At 36.1% G+C, this 16800-nt stretch overlaps 1 protein-coding gene across 2 annotated transcripts; it reads right to left on the bottom strand.

Moving 5' to 3' along the window:
• Positions 1-2115: 2115 nt before the first annotated feature.
• On the bottom strand, positions 2116-16756 carry TDO2 (tryptophan 2,3-dioxygenase). 2 transcript variants are annotated; one of them, XM_024211540.2, is made up of 12 exons: positions 16650-16756; positions 16161-16269; positions 13452-13542; positions 12564-12634; positions 9958-10085; positions 7754-7940; positions 7346-7453; positions 6114-6225; positions 5733-5790; positions 5253-5332; positions 4447-4537; positions 2116-3132 (listed from the first exon to the last, which is right to left on the bottom strand). In XM_024211540.2, exons 1-12 carry the CDS (start codon positions 16682-16684, stop codon positions 2979-2981), a joined length of 1224 nt encoding a protein of 407 aa, XP_024067308.1. In that variant the 5' UTR covers positions 16685-16756; the 3' UTR covers positions 2116-2978. The 2 variants fall into 2 exon arrangements, with proteins under 2 accessions (XP_024067308.1, XP_024067307.1); XM_024211539.3 differs by lacking the exons at positions 2116-3132; positions 4447-4537 and having other exon boundaries at positions 4600-5332.
• Between the last annotated feature and the right edge of the window lie 44 nt (positions 16757-16800).

The following is a 16800-nucleotide window of genomic DNA, read 5'->3' as shown; positions in this document are numbered from 1 at the left end:
GGGAAATTCAGACTATGATTGTCATAACTAAAAGATGCCTATAACTCACTAAATTTGTGTTCTACATATTAATATCGGTCTTCTAACAGTCCATCCTTTTTCAGAGCTAATCATCAATTGTTGCTAATTATTAGCAGGAGAATAAAGAAGGGCTACTGAGATACCTCATTTTCTCTGTATTTCACCAACTAGCATCTTTAACTGGCTTGTCATAGAGATCATCCCTCTAGCCACAGATTGCTGGATTAGTTTCTATACAAAACCCATTTATCTCTGCCCTTCTCCATGTGTTGGTCAGCGGAAATCTCTGAAATGTGATTATAAAGGCATTGAACTTTTTGATCTGTAGAACATAAGAGTAGAAAGCAATGTCATTTCTGAATTTTAAAGCACTCCAGTATCATTTATTTATTTAGTAACTTTTGCGAATTTTTGTTTTTCTTGTCTGTGGTAGTCAGTTTTTACTGTGTAGAAATAATTGTGAATCAATGTTTACATTTTTTATAAAAACACATTTGTAACTTTTAGTTGAATTGTGAAGAGATTTTACAAATATTTTGCACTATGTTAAATTTGAACAGGTTTGCTAATTACAATGTTGAATATGTGTTTTAACAATATTCTTTCTAAATAAAGAATTTTGAACATTCACTTGTATCCTATTCTTATATTCCAAGTGTACTGAAGGGATAAGAAAAGCTTTATGAAGTTCCAGTAATGGCTGCTGTTTCTGTTTACTTACAGTTTTGCTAACTCTCCCCAGTTTATCCTGTGTCTCACAATATTTGCTGTTTGTGTTGATGCTATGCTCCATTTGTCATTCTGGCTTAATAAAGAAAAGGTTAAGGGGTGACTTGATTAGAGTCTATAAGTATCTACTTTACTTATAAGAGGAACACATATTTAATAATGGGCTCTTCAACCTAGCAGAGAAAGGTATCACATGATCCAATGGCTAGACGTTGAAGCTAGGCAAATTCTGACAGGAAATAAGGCATAATTTTGTATCAATGAGTAATTATTCATTAGAACTACTTACCAAGGGTCATGGTGGATTATCTCTCTCTGACCATTTTAAAATCAATATTGGATGCTTTTCTGTGGCCTGTGTTATTCAGGAGGTAAGACTAGATGATCATAATGATCAATTGTGGCCTTGGAATCTATGAATCTATTAATCAGATCTTGGATTATCAAAACATAGGAGGGAAAATTCCTAAGTGCAAAAGTAGTGTTACTTTAAGTTGTCTTGCTGGTAACTTGTTCTGCTAGCAAAATTGAGTTAGTAGCAATACACGTGTCTAGGCTATTAAGAGGGAGGTTGCAACTTCACTTTTGTAAACCAGTGAGGTAAGGCCACTCAGTGGAGATACTAAAAAGGGTTCTAACTACAGGCAGTTACTATAGCATCCAGTTTCTGAAAGGCAGACTTTAGAAACTAAAACACAAAGGAGGTGGAGTACAATGCCTCCATTTGGAACACTTTTCTATTGTTTCATAGAATTATAGAACCAGAGGTTAGAAGGGACCGCAAGGGTCATCTAGTCTAACCCCCTGCCAAGATGCAGGATTTATTGTGCTTTCTAATGAAGCCCATTTGCTGTAAGAGAAGTTTTCCTTGGATATGAAAAAGACTGGTGAGGACAATTAAGCAGTAGCATTTATTACATATTGGAAGAATAGCATCAGTACAGGTTCCATCTGAGGTTCGATAAGAGCAATAATGAATTTTTTTGTGTTTGGGTCTTATGTTTAAAAGTTGTTGCCATCTGACTGCTATTGATAGTCTGTCTATTTCCCAGTGAACAAGCATGAAGAGTATTAAAAACTTCACCTGATAATTTGTGACTCAATCTCAACAGGCTGTAGTGTTCAAATACAAAGATTTAATGGACAGAAATACCTACTGTCTCCACACTCTATAAGGTAATGTGTTTTAGTCCTGATTTGAGGCAAATTAGCAGAATGGTACGATGGAACTTTGTATTACTGCTATCCTTACTATACCAGTACTTTGGATAAATAAAAAGGACTTCTCTTTCTAATGCCTTCATTCTGGAACTATTTTATACAACTAAATTCCTTTTAAAATAAAAAGAATAATAAGAAAAAGAGTTTTAAGTTTTTAACAGCCATTTATTTGAAGTGAAAAAATGAAGTATGAGACAAAGATAAAGTATATAACAAGTATTTAACAGAATATCAGATATTTATTTTGTTACTCTTTTATAGTTATTACACATTTTTATTATGACATAAGAATCAAGATTTTTCTCTTTTCATATAAATTATTTAGGGACACTGTCAGGTCCAATTTAGCTCAATATTTAGACTTTCTAAAATTTAGCTGTATAAAAATCTCAGTACAATAATAATGCCCAAAAGGGACATATTTTAAAAGTAAATAATAATCATCCTCAAGCATTTGCTACTGCATGAAAACCTGAAAATTGACGAGAAATGAACTAAACAAAAGTAAAACTGATTAGTCCACTTTCATTGTCAAAGCTGCCAGAAATGCAAAAATAAGCATAAATATAGAAGAGTAAATTGGATTATTTAAACTAAAAGAAATTTTAGAAATCCTATGTGATTTTTGGTAACAGAAATATTTCTGTAAAGATACTGAGCAAAATGAATCCCTAGCATTAACCACAGAAATCCAACTGATCCAGTATTGCTAAGTGTCATTAATATCTCTGTATATTGTTTCCTTTAGCAAACTCTGCCTTCTTATTTCTGTAATGTTTTAAAAATACCTCAATATGAAAATGTAGTAGTTAGTATCATCTCTAAATCATACTATTTATAATGTGTCCAAAATTTCATCACATGCTTTAAATCTTACAGCCTGGCGTGCATAAATATATATACATGCTTTGTAACATTTAATAAATTTAAGGGACCTCACAAAAGGTCAAAACCAGTTCATATGACAGTTCAAAGTTCTTTAAAATGGATCACCATGGAAGGGTTCTTTAATCTGAATCATCACTACTAAAGTAGGAGCTGTCACAATATTCTGCTGTGTAAAGGAATTTATGAATAGTTGGGTTCATCTTTGGTATCCAGTGTCTCGGCACCAAAAATGTTGAGAGGTTGAACAAATCTACGAACACCTTGTACCTGTCGCTGAAAAAATAAAATCAGATGCATTAACTTTAATATGGTAGCCTAGAGAGGCCATAATTGGCTCTACAAAGCCTAATCTTGGTTCAGATCTATCAAATTACATTACAAAGGGTCCTGGGGACTCCCAATGCGTTTGAATGATATACTACACAAGCTAACCCCCATGATCTTCTAATAGAAAACATCCACTAGTTATGATTTCAGATTTTTTCCACCAAGTGTGGCAGTTCAGACTAGAGCTGAATGACACAAAGTTGATTTGGATTCATGTGGTTTCAATCTCCATGATTTTTCATTCTTAAATGAGCCATAAAGTGAAACTCAACCAAAACTGCCTTCATGTCAAAACCATGTTTTTTCATGGCTTCTACTCACAGTCATTAGCTGATTTAGGCTTGAAATTTAGGTTCACTGAAAAGCCTAAGAGCCTTTTGTAACCCTAGCACAAGTTACATTTGTACTAAAACCCCAAACCTGGTGCATTTCTACTTTGACTGATGAAAATTACAGACAATTACTATCTCAAACATCATTTCAGGGGAGTGAGCTAAATCAATATTAGAGCAGTTGCCAAAAGCCACAGAGTGTTTGAAACTACTAGTTGCATAATACCTTCTACCAAAAAAACAAAACAAAAAGATTCCAGCTAGATGAAGAGATGTTTTCATGTATGCTTCAAACAATCCAAAGTGTTCTTTGCATTTTGCTCTCCAGGCACAAAACTCAACTGTCAAGGTGTAGGTACAGATATAAGCTTTAGGGTTGACCGACTGACTGGATATGAGAAAATATTAAATGACTGAAACTGCATATTCAGTAATAAATCAATCTTCACATCTGCATTGACTTCTATGGACTATCCTCTCCTGTCACTTGGAAAAAAAAAACAAAAAACCTTCTTTCTCACAAGTTGACTGACAAAACACAAAAAGGAACTGAAAAGCCATAAACAGTAAAGCTAATATCTTTTACCAGCATATGTTCAAGTGTTCCCGGTCCCTAAATTCAAAGAATAGTTTAGCTTTTAAGATAAAAGGTCACCATTTTCCTACTATTTATACACAGCTATTTATATAAAGACGCCAATGTTCAAAGTGTCGGTAGACACTGGTTATGTAATACTAATTGCTTATTTTCAATATGTTTGGGCCTATGCTCTTTTTTTCTGGAATCTTTCACTAATACTAAAATACTTTTTACATGGATATGATGAAGTGAAAAGTATTATTCATATTAATGTAATGTACTGTATGCAGATTAAGGAGTGGTAAAGAATAATATTGTGAAGTTTAAATATTTTTTCTTCATGCTTACCTCACTGTTGAGCGCAAATACTGATAGCCTGATGATCCTCCGGTGCCAGCCTTGCTGCCAATCATTCTGTGCACCACGCAGACATGGTTGTCTAGGCAACAGAAATCAATAGAATTTGGCATTTATAACTTACTTTTTATATTAAGTTGCTGCTTTAGGATACAAACAAGGGTTTGGTTATAATGGTGTTGACCACTGAAATGCCAATTAAAGCTGGCCAGATAGCAAGTTGTATTGTATCACAGTTTCATGTGAGGTACTGAGGTTCAGGGGAATGCTTATGACCATTTTCCTGGGACATCAGAGATAAAGGTCATAGAGAGGGTGACCCACTAGGTCATCAGGGAGACTTTATCACTCTTCAGCATGTTGCATATTGAGTAAGGAGTACTGTTAACTGTCATCCCATAGATTGCAACATGATTCACCCTGTTATGTAGACGGGGGTAAGAGAGTGCAAAGAATGTTTGGGTAGAGAAGAGTCATGAGGTGAGGGGAGAAACTGGGAAATATACAGTAGTTCTCTTAGATAAAAAGATGTTGCCCCAATTTTAGGCACATCATGGAGGTGATAGGTTTAGTTTCAAAAGGAAGGCAATGGCTGTTCCATGTACATGCATCAACAGCTAAGGAAGTGTCACACCTGCCCTCCAGATCAAAGCAAAAGCAGTTGTCCTTAGAATAAGAAGGGGAGGAGGTCTTCTGAATTCTAATTGAACACACCTTGGTTACAACCATAGTAATAAAGGGGAAAACAATCTTGTACCTAAAAGAGATACTACCACGATAAAGAAGGGGAAACTTACATCTCCATTTGGTCATGAGTATATCAATATCCATGAGAGAAGTAAGAAGCTGAAAGGGAACCTGAAAGCGAGGCTCCTCTCTTGAAAAATGAAATACAAGACACAAAGAAAGTGCTTATTACCTTACTGATATTTTCTTGTTATGCCATGTTTGTCAAAGTACCACTTCAAGTGTGCATAGCACTGACTTTGGTAATTTTCCCCCCTAAATTTCTTCTACCAATACAAAAATCAGTATTCTAATAGGTGCTTTCACCCTCCTAAAATGTGAGTTGCATTGTGTTCCATGTTTATAGCAATTTGGCCTTAGGAGAATTTAAGGACCCTGCTAAAGTACAGTATATGATTTAGAATAGCTTTTCAACAAATCGCAAATTGTGTACATACACAATTTGTGGTGTATAATACATCATCTACCCTTGACTTCTTCCTTTTGTCACCATTCCCACTAAATCTTGCAGAAATATCACCTTACTGTACCTGTAGAAGTAGATCATTAAAGCTCCTTTCAATGCTTTATAAGAGAGTCTTCTTTCTCCTGCAAAATTACAGATGTTATTAGTTTTTGCATTAATTTCCCTGCAAATGTCCAGAGTCCACTATAGTATACAAAAATATATGGTAGGAAAAAAGTATACATTATAGTGTTTAGCTATCAGAGTTGCTTCAAAAGTAGCTGTATACTGAATTCCACCATTACCTGGAAAATTGCCAAATCATCATAAAACTCAAGATTTAAAAAAAGCAAATCACAAGTAACTTTCTAAGATAACTTTCTTCCTTGTATTTTTAAACTTCTTTTCACAAAGGGTCCAGTTACTGTTATCAAATTATCTTTTTCCAGATGTGAACATAACCTACCTTTACTAAGAAGATGTTCATGGCGTTTTTCATCAAATAATGAAATAAGAATCTCTTTTTGTTTTTGAAGTTCAGCCAGTAGGTCCTCTTTTTCCTCTGACTCTTGTTTGGCCTTTAAAATATAAAACAAAATAATTGTTTTTAGAAGAGGCCTACAGTTTTTGAATTATTTATTATACAGTTGCAATTTTCAGCATCATACCTCTATGAATTTACACATTTTGGGTAAGGACCATGTTTTCAAACAAGTTAGATATACCACTGCCTATGCAAAACACAATTATTACAACCAGTGCATGCACAAATGTACCTAAATCACCACATCAGTTAGCCAGTTTTCATACCTAGTTGAGATCAATGCATGCACAAGATGGGAACACAATTACATAATTAATTCTTTTTTTAAAAAAATCTGTCCTTAAGTTCTTAGAAGTCTGATTTTATAGTTTCTTCATTTGAATGAAGAAAGAAAAAGAAACCCAACATTTAGAAAGATATTAATCTTAGAGCTGGTCAAAATTTCCCAGATTTTGAATACAGAATTATTTTTTTCATTAAAAATGTGATTTGACCTAAAGAAATTCATTTCCAAAAATGAATTCTCAAAATTCACGAGAGCATTTTGTTAGATACATAATCATTCACATCTAGATATTTTTTGTCCTCTTGAGCAACTAAATGATTTGTTTTTAAAAGCAAAACATTCTTCTCATGCTAATATTCATATATAGTTCAATAAGTTCAATATCAGTATGTGGAAATCCCTTCTTGTCAAACCCATATGTACCATTTAGTAAAGCTATGTGAAACAGCACAGTTCCACCTCACAATGGTGTATGCAAACATTTCCTTCCATACGGATTCCCATGGGCTTGTTCTTAGAAGAGTTGCACTTTGATCTTCAGACTCAAGTTCCTGGGGTGAAATTCTGGCCCCAGTGAGGTCAATGGCAAAACTCTTATTGATTTCACTGGAGTCAGGATTTCAACCCTGTTTTTTGCAATCAAAAAATCACTCAAATAGCACACGTTTTAGAAGTCAAATTATAAACTGGCCCATATATGCCTGAAACAAGTGCATAGTTCCATTGCTCCTTAAAAACAAAGTTTGTTTAAGACTGAATGAACCAAGGGAAAGGAACAGTGATTGGGTTAAAATGTTAACTAAAATGGCAGGATCTTCTTTTATCACATATCTTATGCTTATTGATAGACTAAGGATACATAATTTACCTGAACCATTGCCAGTTCCTCTTCTAGACTTTTTAACACATTCACTTCAAATTTTCCCCAGAAATTAAATCCTTCTGGTTCTAGTCCTGGTGTTCTTTCCAGCCATGCCTTAAAAATAAAATAACATAAAGCAAATAGGTGATACAGATCATGAGTTACTCTTAAATGATCCCAGAGTTGGAAGACAAACTCCGCACTTCTAATCCCATCTAACATTGACTCCCTCTGTAGACCTGGACAAGTCACTTCAGCCCAAAAAGTGTTTAGGCATCTCACTCCCATTGATTTCAATAAAATGCCTAAATACCTTTGAGAAACTGGGAATTTCTCGCTCAATCAATTTCTCCTTCCAAAAATAGGGTAAGTATACTACTTTAAAATAGGGCAGGTCTACACTTAAACACTTACCTCCACTAATTGCAGAAGTGTTGGCTCCTGCTCTGATTTAAGCAGCAGTTCATTCTCATGTCCCTTGAAGTTATCACGGTAATGCCTTCTGTTATAAGGGACTCTCAGGCTCTGTGGGACACCAATCTTATTCTCTAACAGGCGAAACTGCAGGCTCTGAAAACCTGATGCTGGGCTTAAGTAATCTCTTTGGGTATGGAAAAAGATAGAGTAATGACATATTATTTCAAAAATAAGGGTATTTTGTGGTTTTCCTATTCATAACTAAAAAAAACTATATAGACATTTCTAACATTAAAAGCATATCAAATAGACGCTCTGATATACCACAACATTGACATTTCCTTTGTTGCAATCCAGATATCACAATGAAAATCTGATTTCTTTATTTTTAAGTAAATAACAACAAATTATATATTGAAATCAATATTTTTTTAAAAAAAACATGTTCAGAAGGAAATTTAATATGAATATTAATTTATTTCTAAACATACATAGCCAAACAGGTATTAAGAAAGGTGTCTTGAGTCATTAACATTAAAATAAACTATAATATGTTCATCGGTGTTTAAATTATTCCATTGATCAGAACAATGTTTTGTCTGGGTTTTTTTCTGGACAAAAGGATAAGGTGTCGGTGTCACCATGGCTAGTTTTTTGTTATGTGGGATTGATGTAAAATTAAACCATGTTGGCAAGTTGGAAGAACTAATTAATAAGGATAGCCAGGATTCCCATTCCCTGGCAAATTTAGTGGTTCAAAAATAAGGGATACTGTGGTTATAATAATGGAATTGAAAGTCGTTAACTTGGTTGTATAATTGCTTATTATACAATAATACATTTCTGAAAATTGCATTTGAGGATCTCTCAAAATAGAAGGTTAATCCACTTATTTTCTCTCTCTCTCCCTATTTTTTTGTTTTTTTTTTTAATTTAAAAATGGGAGAAAAGGATTATGGCAACCTTTAAGGGCCATGAGTGATGTTTTCTGGGGTATTATGAAGTGGTAATAGGGAGAATTAGAAGGCAAATATATAGGTTGCCAAAAGGATCCATGAAGGGATGGGAGCTGGATGACATGACCACATGTGACCCAAGTGGAAACCACAGGAAAGTTAGAAATGGGGGTGCATGGAGCAATAGTGGAGTGTGAAATAATTAGGAGTTCTTTCCTGGAAGCGAGACAGGCAGATGGATCCCAGAAGCCAGGCCAGCAGAAAGAGCTATACAAGCTTCCAGGCAATACTGTCTGCTTCTATCGGTAGATGGAGAGGAGAAATTCCTGGTAGGGAAATGGGGAAGTGAAGAGAGATGGAGGGTCGGTGGCAAAAAGCTGGCAGCAACATGCTGCTTCCCACAGGCTTTGGAAACATTATATTTCAGTGATCCAGGACCACTGCAAACCTTTTGAAGTATAGATGTGTGAAGCCCCAGAACCAGTGGGTTAAAACATCTAGCTCATGCTCTAGATGTGGAGCGTGGGTTTCTCTCACCCACACAAGTTTATGAATTGACATAAAATGTTGCAGAGAACATGTGGCTGTGAATAGTGTAAGGAAATTGTTAAGTCTTAACTTGGCGTTACCAAATGACAGGACATTTTGATTATTTACATACTGTTATTTTAGTTTTGTAATGGTGATCTCAGCTAGCAAAGTCAGATACAAATAATTAAGACAAACATCTGTTTAAAAACCTCAGAATACATTGGACTTGCAATCAAGTTAGAGACCGTTATTGATCTTTATCTTTTATTAATACAGCTGCTTCTCTTCCAAATACACACTCATTGTGCTGACCAGGGCCGGCTCCAGGCACCAGCGCAGCAAGCAGGTGCTTAGGGTGGCCAATGGAGAGGGGCGGCACGTCTGGCTCTTCAGCAGGAATTCGGCCGCGGGTCCCTCAGTCCCTCTCGGAGGGAAGGACCTGCCGCCGAATTGCCACCAAAGAAGAATGAAGCGGCGGTGATAGAGCTGCCGCCAAAGTGCCGCTGATCGCAGCTTTTTTTTTTTCGCTGTTTGGGGTGGCAAAAACGCTGGACCCGGCCCTGGTGCTGACCTAATTGATTTAGTTCTTCAGCTGAGTGGTAAAGGCTCAGGCTTTCAGTTCTGAAAGTCCTGGATTCAAACCGCACTGTTAGCTCTAGTGAGGACAGTTACATAAGCATTGATACTAATCAATAAATAATAAATAATATTTACCTGAAATCAAAGAAGTCCAATGCAGTCATAGTTTCTAGAACTGAAAATTGCTCCACAAGTAATTTAAGGATCATTGAAATTCTGTGCATTCGAGCAACAACCTTGAGCATGTTTCTCTCATCTCTCACCTTATTAGAAAAGAAATACTTATGACCAGATTGAGAATGTTGAGCCGATAAGCCATTTATACCTGTGTGTTCTACCCATCAATCTCTTTTAGGATGTTATTCACCCATCACTGCAGTATCTCAGTGTATTCCATGTAAAAATCAATAGCAAAGTTTTGTATTTAATGTAGACTTATGCATATAACTAAAATCATGATTTTTAGGCTTTATATATACACAAAAGATCAACTGTGAGGGCTTTTTGCTCTGGCTGCTTACTCATTCTAATTGGGTCAGTTATAAAGGAGTTATTTTTCCCATGTTTTTAACTCAAAAAGTTACTGAAAGAGTTGTGACACCTTATAGACTAACAAATTTACTTGGGCATAAGCTTTCATGGGCTAAAACCCACTTCATCAGATGCATGGAGTGGAAAATACAGTAGGAAGATATATATAGCAGTAAACAAATAAGATGTCAAGAATTATACATTCAAGAAACAGTAGGAGAATGCTTCAACCTCCCTGGACACTCAATAACAGACTTAAAAATGGCAATTCTTCAAAAAAAAAAAAAAAAACCCTTCAAAAACAGACTCCAGTGAGAAATGGCAGAATTGGAATTAATTTGCAAACTGGACACCATCAAATTAGGCCCGAATAAAGACTGGGAATGGATGAGCCACTACAAGAACTAAAAAAAAACTATTTTCCTCATGCTAATTTGCCCCTACTGTTACTCACACCTTCTTATTAACTGTTTGAAATGAGCCACCCTGATTACCACTACAAAAGTGATTTTTCATCCTGTTGATACTAGCCCACTTTAATTGATTTGTCTCAACCCCCCACTGGGTAAGACAACCCCCATCTTTTCATGTACTGCTATATATATTTTCCTACTGTATTTTCCACTCCATGCATCTGATAAAGTGGATTTTAGCCCACAAAAGCTTATGCCCAAATAAATTTGTTAATCTATAAGGTGCCACAATGACTCCTCGTTGTTTTTGCTGATACAGACTAACACGGCTACCACTCTGAAACCTGAAAGAGTTGAAAGTCTAGGCCAAAGTCATCTACAGTGTAATTCAATTAGAGTCAATGGAGAAGCAGGCCAGAGGAAACAGGAGAGGTAACGTGGCTAAGAAAGTGGTGTGGCACAGCTGAGAAGATGCTTGCTAGCAAACAGAAGGGGGGATAAAGGAAGAAATAGGAGAAGTGAGTGGGGAAGGAACTGCAGAGCAGTTCCCAAGCCAACTTTGTGTCAACATGGCCATTGCCTTCAATGGGGTCAGGATTCCACTTGAGATTGCTAAGGCAGTCAATGAGTATAACCAAGAAATACCAAAGGAGGGATGAAAATGCTACATTTTAATCTTTTTCATAATCCTCCCACTGGTTTCTGAATTTCAATTTTTCAACAACATTTTAAATTACATTTCAACAAAATATTACTTTCATGGAGAAACATCTCCCATTTTAGAAATGGTTAAAATTTTCTGAATTTCAGATTTCAACAAAAAATAATCAACATACTAAATTTCAAAAAAAAAAGGGGGGGGGCTAATTTTTCATGAAACTTTTTGCATCTTTTTCCCTACATTTTATTACAAGGTCTACTTCCAAACAATGCTACGTGTCTTTATAATATCCACAAGTGCTGGATTTTCATTTACAACTATCCGTTTATTATTAAAATCCCATACAGCAGCCATCTCTGATTGACAACACATCAGAGGAAACTCAAGAGTTTGTCATTACAATTCATAAGTGTATAAAGAATTTCACTTTGGGGCAGTGTTAATAAATGCTCAAAATATTCACTTTTTTTTTCAGGTTTCATCATATAAGCATCTGCTGTTGATTTGATAATTCCCCTCATCAGTTTCATCAAATCACATCCAAATACTAGAGATTTTTTTCCTATTTTATTTACCAGCAATTTATATACTGATGGATAAAAAAACATTAAATATTTTGCATAAGTGGACCAGAAATTTCAGAGGTAAGGGACACTTTCAACATACAAATAATAATTTTAAATAATTTTGCTATTTTAAAAAAATATAGGCAGATAGATGGCCTATGGGACATTGAATTGTATAAAATTGCTGGTATATAAAACAGGAAAAAGTCCCTAGTATATTATTTATAATTTTTCTCTTAGCCATGCTTTTTTGGCAGTAAAATAATTCTAGGTTAGTATTTGCAACCCACACAGATAACCATCATCAGAGCTTTTGAGTAGTTTGGCCAAAGTGATTGCTCCTGAAGAGTGATCTGTGTGGGTCAGTTACTTTAGAGGATACAGTCCTCAGAACAGTGCATGATTTTACAGATCAAAATATGTGGACTATCATAATGGCAAAGTGGTATCACTAAAGAGCTGAATTTCAGCCTTAAATCTCATTTTTGGGGTATGTGTTGATTTGGTAAAAATCAAACTTTCAGAAAGAGGCTTGGGTTTTCATACGATAAATATTTGTATATAACTTACACGGCCATTCTGAAAGATCACCCGAACTGAGTCCAGTTCCCACAGAATCTGCTTAAACCAAAGTTCATAAGCTACAATAAGAAAGGCATTGTTAGTGTTAATTTCATTGCCATTGCTGATATGTAGAAAGACATTAGGCAAGTAGATTAGAGGTTAATTTCCAAATTTATTGTTAAACCTTAATTTAAAATTAATGTTCTATTTCCATGTGATTGGGGTGTAAGAAATACTGATTTACAAATGTACCTGCTGTTTAAAGAATCTCTCCCTTCTTCAGACCATTGTTGCATGGACTAATTTAGCACCTGAGACTGTTAACGGAACTAATTACAGTATATTCACTTTTAGAACTCTAAGGTGGCATATAGCATATTAACAACAGTTGGGCAGAGGAGAAAACCTGGCCAGGCTACCAAGACAAACCAGTCCTCTTACACAAAGCACGATGGGATGTGTAATGTCCAAACAGATAAGACAGAACCTCAGTTTTAGGATGTCTTCTAAAAAAGACCCAAATACAGTAAACAGCATAGTACTCATTTTACTATTTTAGATGGCTGAATCTGCTCCACCACAATTGAAGCTACAGTTCTGAGGAGTCTAGGTGTTCTAAACCTGAGACTTAGGTCACTAAGCCATCTCCATTCTTATGTATATAATTAATTATGTTGAGGGGTATTCTCATTCTCTACTAAAACTCTTCAAGTATGGATGATGGACTCACACACAAATACTGTATTGGCACGGGAATGGAAGAGAAAGCTGGTATTCGTGTAGGAATTTATAACTGTATCCAAAATCAAAACAATTTCTGTGCATGTTTTAGCACCAAATAAACAAATGGTGCGATTGCACCAAACAACAACCTTTTTCTGTCCTGTAGCTTACCTTGATGGGTCACAATGAAAAGATGCTCATCATGGATCTTGTTTCCTTTTTTTTCACTCTGCAGCTCTTGAGCATTCAATATTTTGTCCAGCTTTAAAAGAAAGAATTTTTGTAATAATCTCAAACTCCACTGTTGGTTTTCGACAAAATGTTCTTGATGGGAACTTATGTGAATATTACAAAAAACACACAAAAACAAAAACAAAAAAACCCACAGGTTTTTAGTTGCATTTTATTTATTCTGCACTTTAATAGTGAGCCAATCCATTGATTTTTTCTGTTGTTTATATCTGGGAGTAGATGAAAGAAATATGATTCTCCCACCTTCAGTGGAGCTATTTGCAGAGTAAAGTACTATTTGGAAAACATACCTCATGAGAAGGGCCTTCCCAAATTCATGGCCATGAAAAACGTGTCACGGACCGTGAAATCTGGTCTCCTCCCGTGAAATCTGGTCTTTTATGTGCCTTTATCCTATACTATACAGATTTCATGGGGGAGACCAGCATTTCTGAAATTGGGGGTCCTAACCCAAAAGGCAGTTGAAGGGGGGGTCACAAGGTTATTTTTGGCGGGTCACAGTATTGCCACCCTTATTTCTGCACTATCTTCAGAGCTGGGTGGCCAGAGAGCAGTGCCCATTAGCCAGGCACCCAGCTCTTAAGACAGCATTCTGCCAGTAGCAGCGCAGAAGCAAGAGTGGCAATACCATATCATGCCACCCTTACTTCTGTGCTGCTGCTGGTGGTGGCTCTGCCTTCAGAACTGGGTTCCTGGCCAGCAGCTGCCACTCTCCAGCTGCCCAGCTCTGAAGGCAGAGTGTCGCTGCCAGAAACAGCACAGAAGTAAGGGTAGCAGTATTGCAACCCACTGTACAATAACCTTGTGACCCTCCCAACTCCTTTTTGGGTCAGGCTCCAAGGGGGGAGGGATAGCTCAGTGGTTTGAGCATTGGCCTGCTAAACCCAGGGTTGTAAATTCAATCCTTGAGGGGGCCACTTAGGGATCTGGGGCAAAATCAGTACTTGGTCCTGCTAGTGAAGGCAGGGGGCTAGACTCAATGACCTTTCAGGGTCCCTTCCAGTTTTATGAGATAGGTATATCTCCATATGTTTAATTACAACTCCATGAAATTTCAGATTTAAATAGCTAAAATCATGAAATGTATGATTTTTAAAATCCTATGCTTGTGAAATTGACCAAAATGGACCATGAATTTGGTAGGGCCCTAATTATGAGAGATACTGGAAGTCTAGATGCTCAGTCTATTTAGTTTATCGAAGAGAATGTTAAGGGGTGATTTGATCACACTCTAAATACCTACATAGAGAACAGAAATTTGATAGAGGGCTCTTCAGTCCTGCAGACAAAACTATAATGAGATCTAATGGTTGGAAGTTAAAGTTCAACAAATTCAGATGAGAAATAAGGCGCAATTTTTCAACAGTGAGGACAATTAACCATTGGAACAAATTACCAAGGGTTGTGATGGATTCTTCATCACTGGAAGTTTTTAAATCAAGATAGGCTGTTTTTCTAAAAGATATGCTCTAGTTCAACAACTACTATTGAACTTGAAGCAGGAATTAATTCAGGGAAATTGCCTGTATTATGCAGGAGGCCAGATTGGATGATCACAATGGGTGCTTGTGGTCTTAAAATCTATTAATCTTTAACATGAAGAAAAATGGCAAAATCTAGCCATCTATTGACTTTTAGATACTCATGCGTTCTTTCAGGCAGTATAGTTCAGAAAGCCATTTGAACAGCTTTTTCATTTGCTTTTTATTAAAGAAGATAAGGAAGGGATGGGAAAGGAAAATAGCTAATGTAGTCTATAAATCATATGTGAATGAAATTCATTTTCAGTGAGGCAGAAGTCCTGTAGAAAAAAATGCTCTGGTGATCATCTTATTAAAGACCGTATTGTATGCAGACACACAAGCGTGCTGAATCAAAGTTGCCCGGGAATCATATTACTGGCATTTCCTAAATTCTGAGTGCTTGACATTGTTCTTTTAATGAAGGTTGTTTTTTTAAATGTAATTATGTAATTATATAAATTTTAGGACAAATTCTGTATAAGTCTAGAGTAACTTAGCTTATTTCAGTTTACATCAGTGCAACTGTTGAAAGAACTGGGTCCATGAGCTAAATTTACAACATTTTACAGACACGTAGATGTATTTTTTTTCAGATTACTGCTCAGGGATTTAATCACAATGGCTAATGAGAACTGCAGAGCCCCTGCTGAGCATACTGGAAGTTTGCCCTGGGTAACCATCTGCCAAAACAATGAATCTTCTGGTGTGCTGTGATTTATCAAGGTGATGTGTTATATGCATCTCAGTGTAAATCTCTACTTGAACCCTTCTCCATTCACAATTTAGCTGCAGGACTAAAAATAATTCCTGACTAAACAACAATTTGTTTTCTCAACAAGTTAAAAAATAATCAAGCATCCCATTAACATTAACAGGTATGTGAGCTGTCATGGAATCTGGGGTGGGAGTTTGTTTAACTCAAAGGACAAGAGATATAGATGCCTGTGGATACATCCTGAGAGCTGGGAGTGGAACAGGGATCAGAAGGACTTGCCTTGATTGTTGGCCTTCCCTGGCAGAGGGAGGGAAAGGAAAGTGCCATATGTCAACATTTCAAATTGTAACAGGCATCAGGGCAGTAACATAATCCAATCTTCACACTTACATGTAGATAGTCGCAATAGATAAGTCCACCTTTGCTGGCTTTATTCAGCCCTTCTTGTGACTTGTCTTCTCCTTCCTCATCCTCCAAAGACAGTTTATTAAAATTAAATCTAGGAATAAAAGAACATTACTAAATAAAATAACAGAGCTAAAAATGTCAGAGCAGTAATTGTGCCTAAAATTTAAGCACTGATCTGCTTTGGTGGCTCAGTTTCGCGAACATATATGATAAGCAAAATAAACAGCATGTATCTATCTTCAACCTTTATAGCATACACATCACTATAGTATCTAAGTACTTTCATATCTACTATATCCCAATAGCCAATGCTCAAAAGAATTCTTAGTCCAGCTTCCTTCATTCAGTGTGGTCTATATAGTTATTTAAATCTTGGTAGTTAATATCCTCCTTTTGAATTTTAAACTTAACGTTCACATTGTATCTATCCTGTTAACTGACATTATGCAGTAAATAGAGAAATATACTCACTGATATTTGTTCCCCCAAAATGGGCACCCACTCATGGCTCCAGAATCCAATAACTCACTGAGCAATGTTCCCCAGGGATATATTCTACTAACATTCCCAAACCTGCTGCAGCTGCCTTTTATGTAACCTGATCTTAGTGTACAGGCCAATC

This window comes from Terrapene carolina, unplaced genomic scaffold, assembly GCF_002925995.2.
Source record: "Terrapene carolina triunguis isolate 2854851 unplaced genomic scaffold, T_m_triunguis-2.0 Scaffold66, whole genome shotgun sequence".
Lineage (NCBI taxonomy): Eukaryota > Metazoa > Chordata > Testudines > Emydidae > Terrapene > Terrapene triunguis.
The sequence above is the reverse complement of the archived record's forward strand: the minus strand, read 5'-3'. Positions and strand labels throughout refer to the sequence as shown.

What these genes read in the sequence shown, in the direction of transcription:
- TDO2 (XM_024211539.3), bottom strand. Translation starts at nt 16,684, where the DNA reads ATGAGTGGGTGCCCATTTTGGGGGAACAAATATCA. An exon ending in TTTTGGGGGAACAAATATCA is followed by an intron (nt 16,270 to 16,649) that starts GTGAGTATATTT and finishes TTTTATTCCTAG; the next exon opens with ATTTAATTTTAATAAACTGT. An exon ending in TTGGACTTCTTTGATTTCAG is followed by an intron (nt 7,941 to 9,957) that starts GTAAATATTATT and finishes CCATACCCAAAG; the next exon opens with AGATTACTTAAGCCCAGCAT.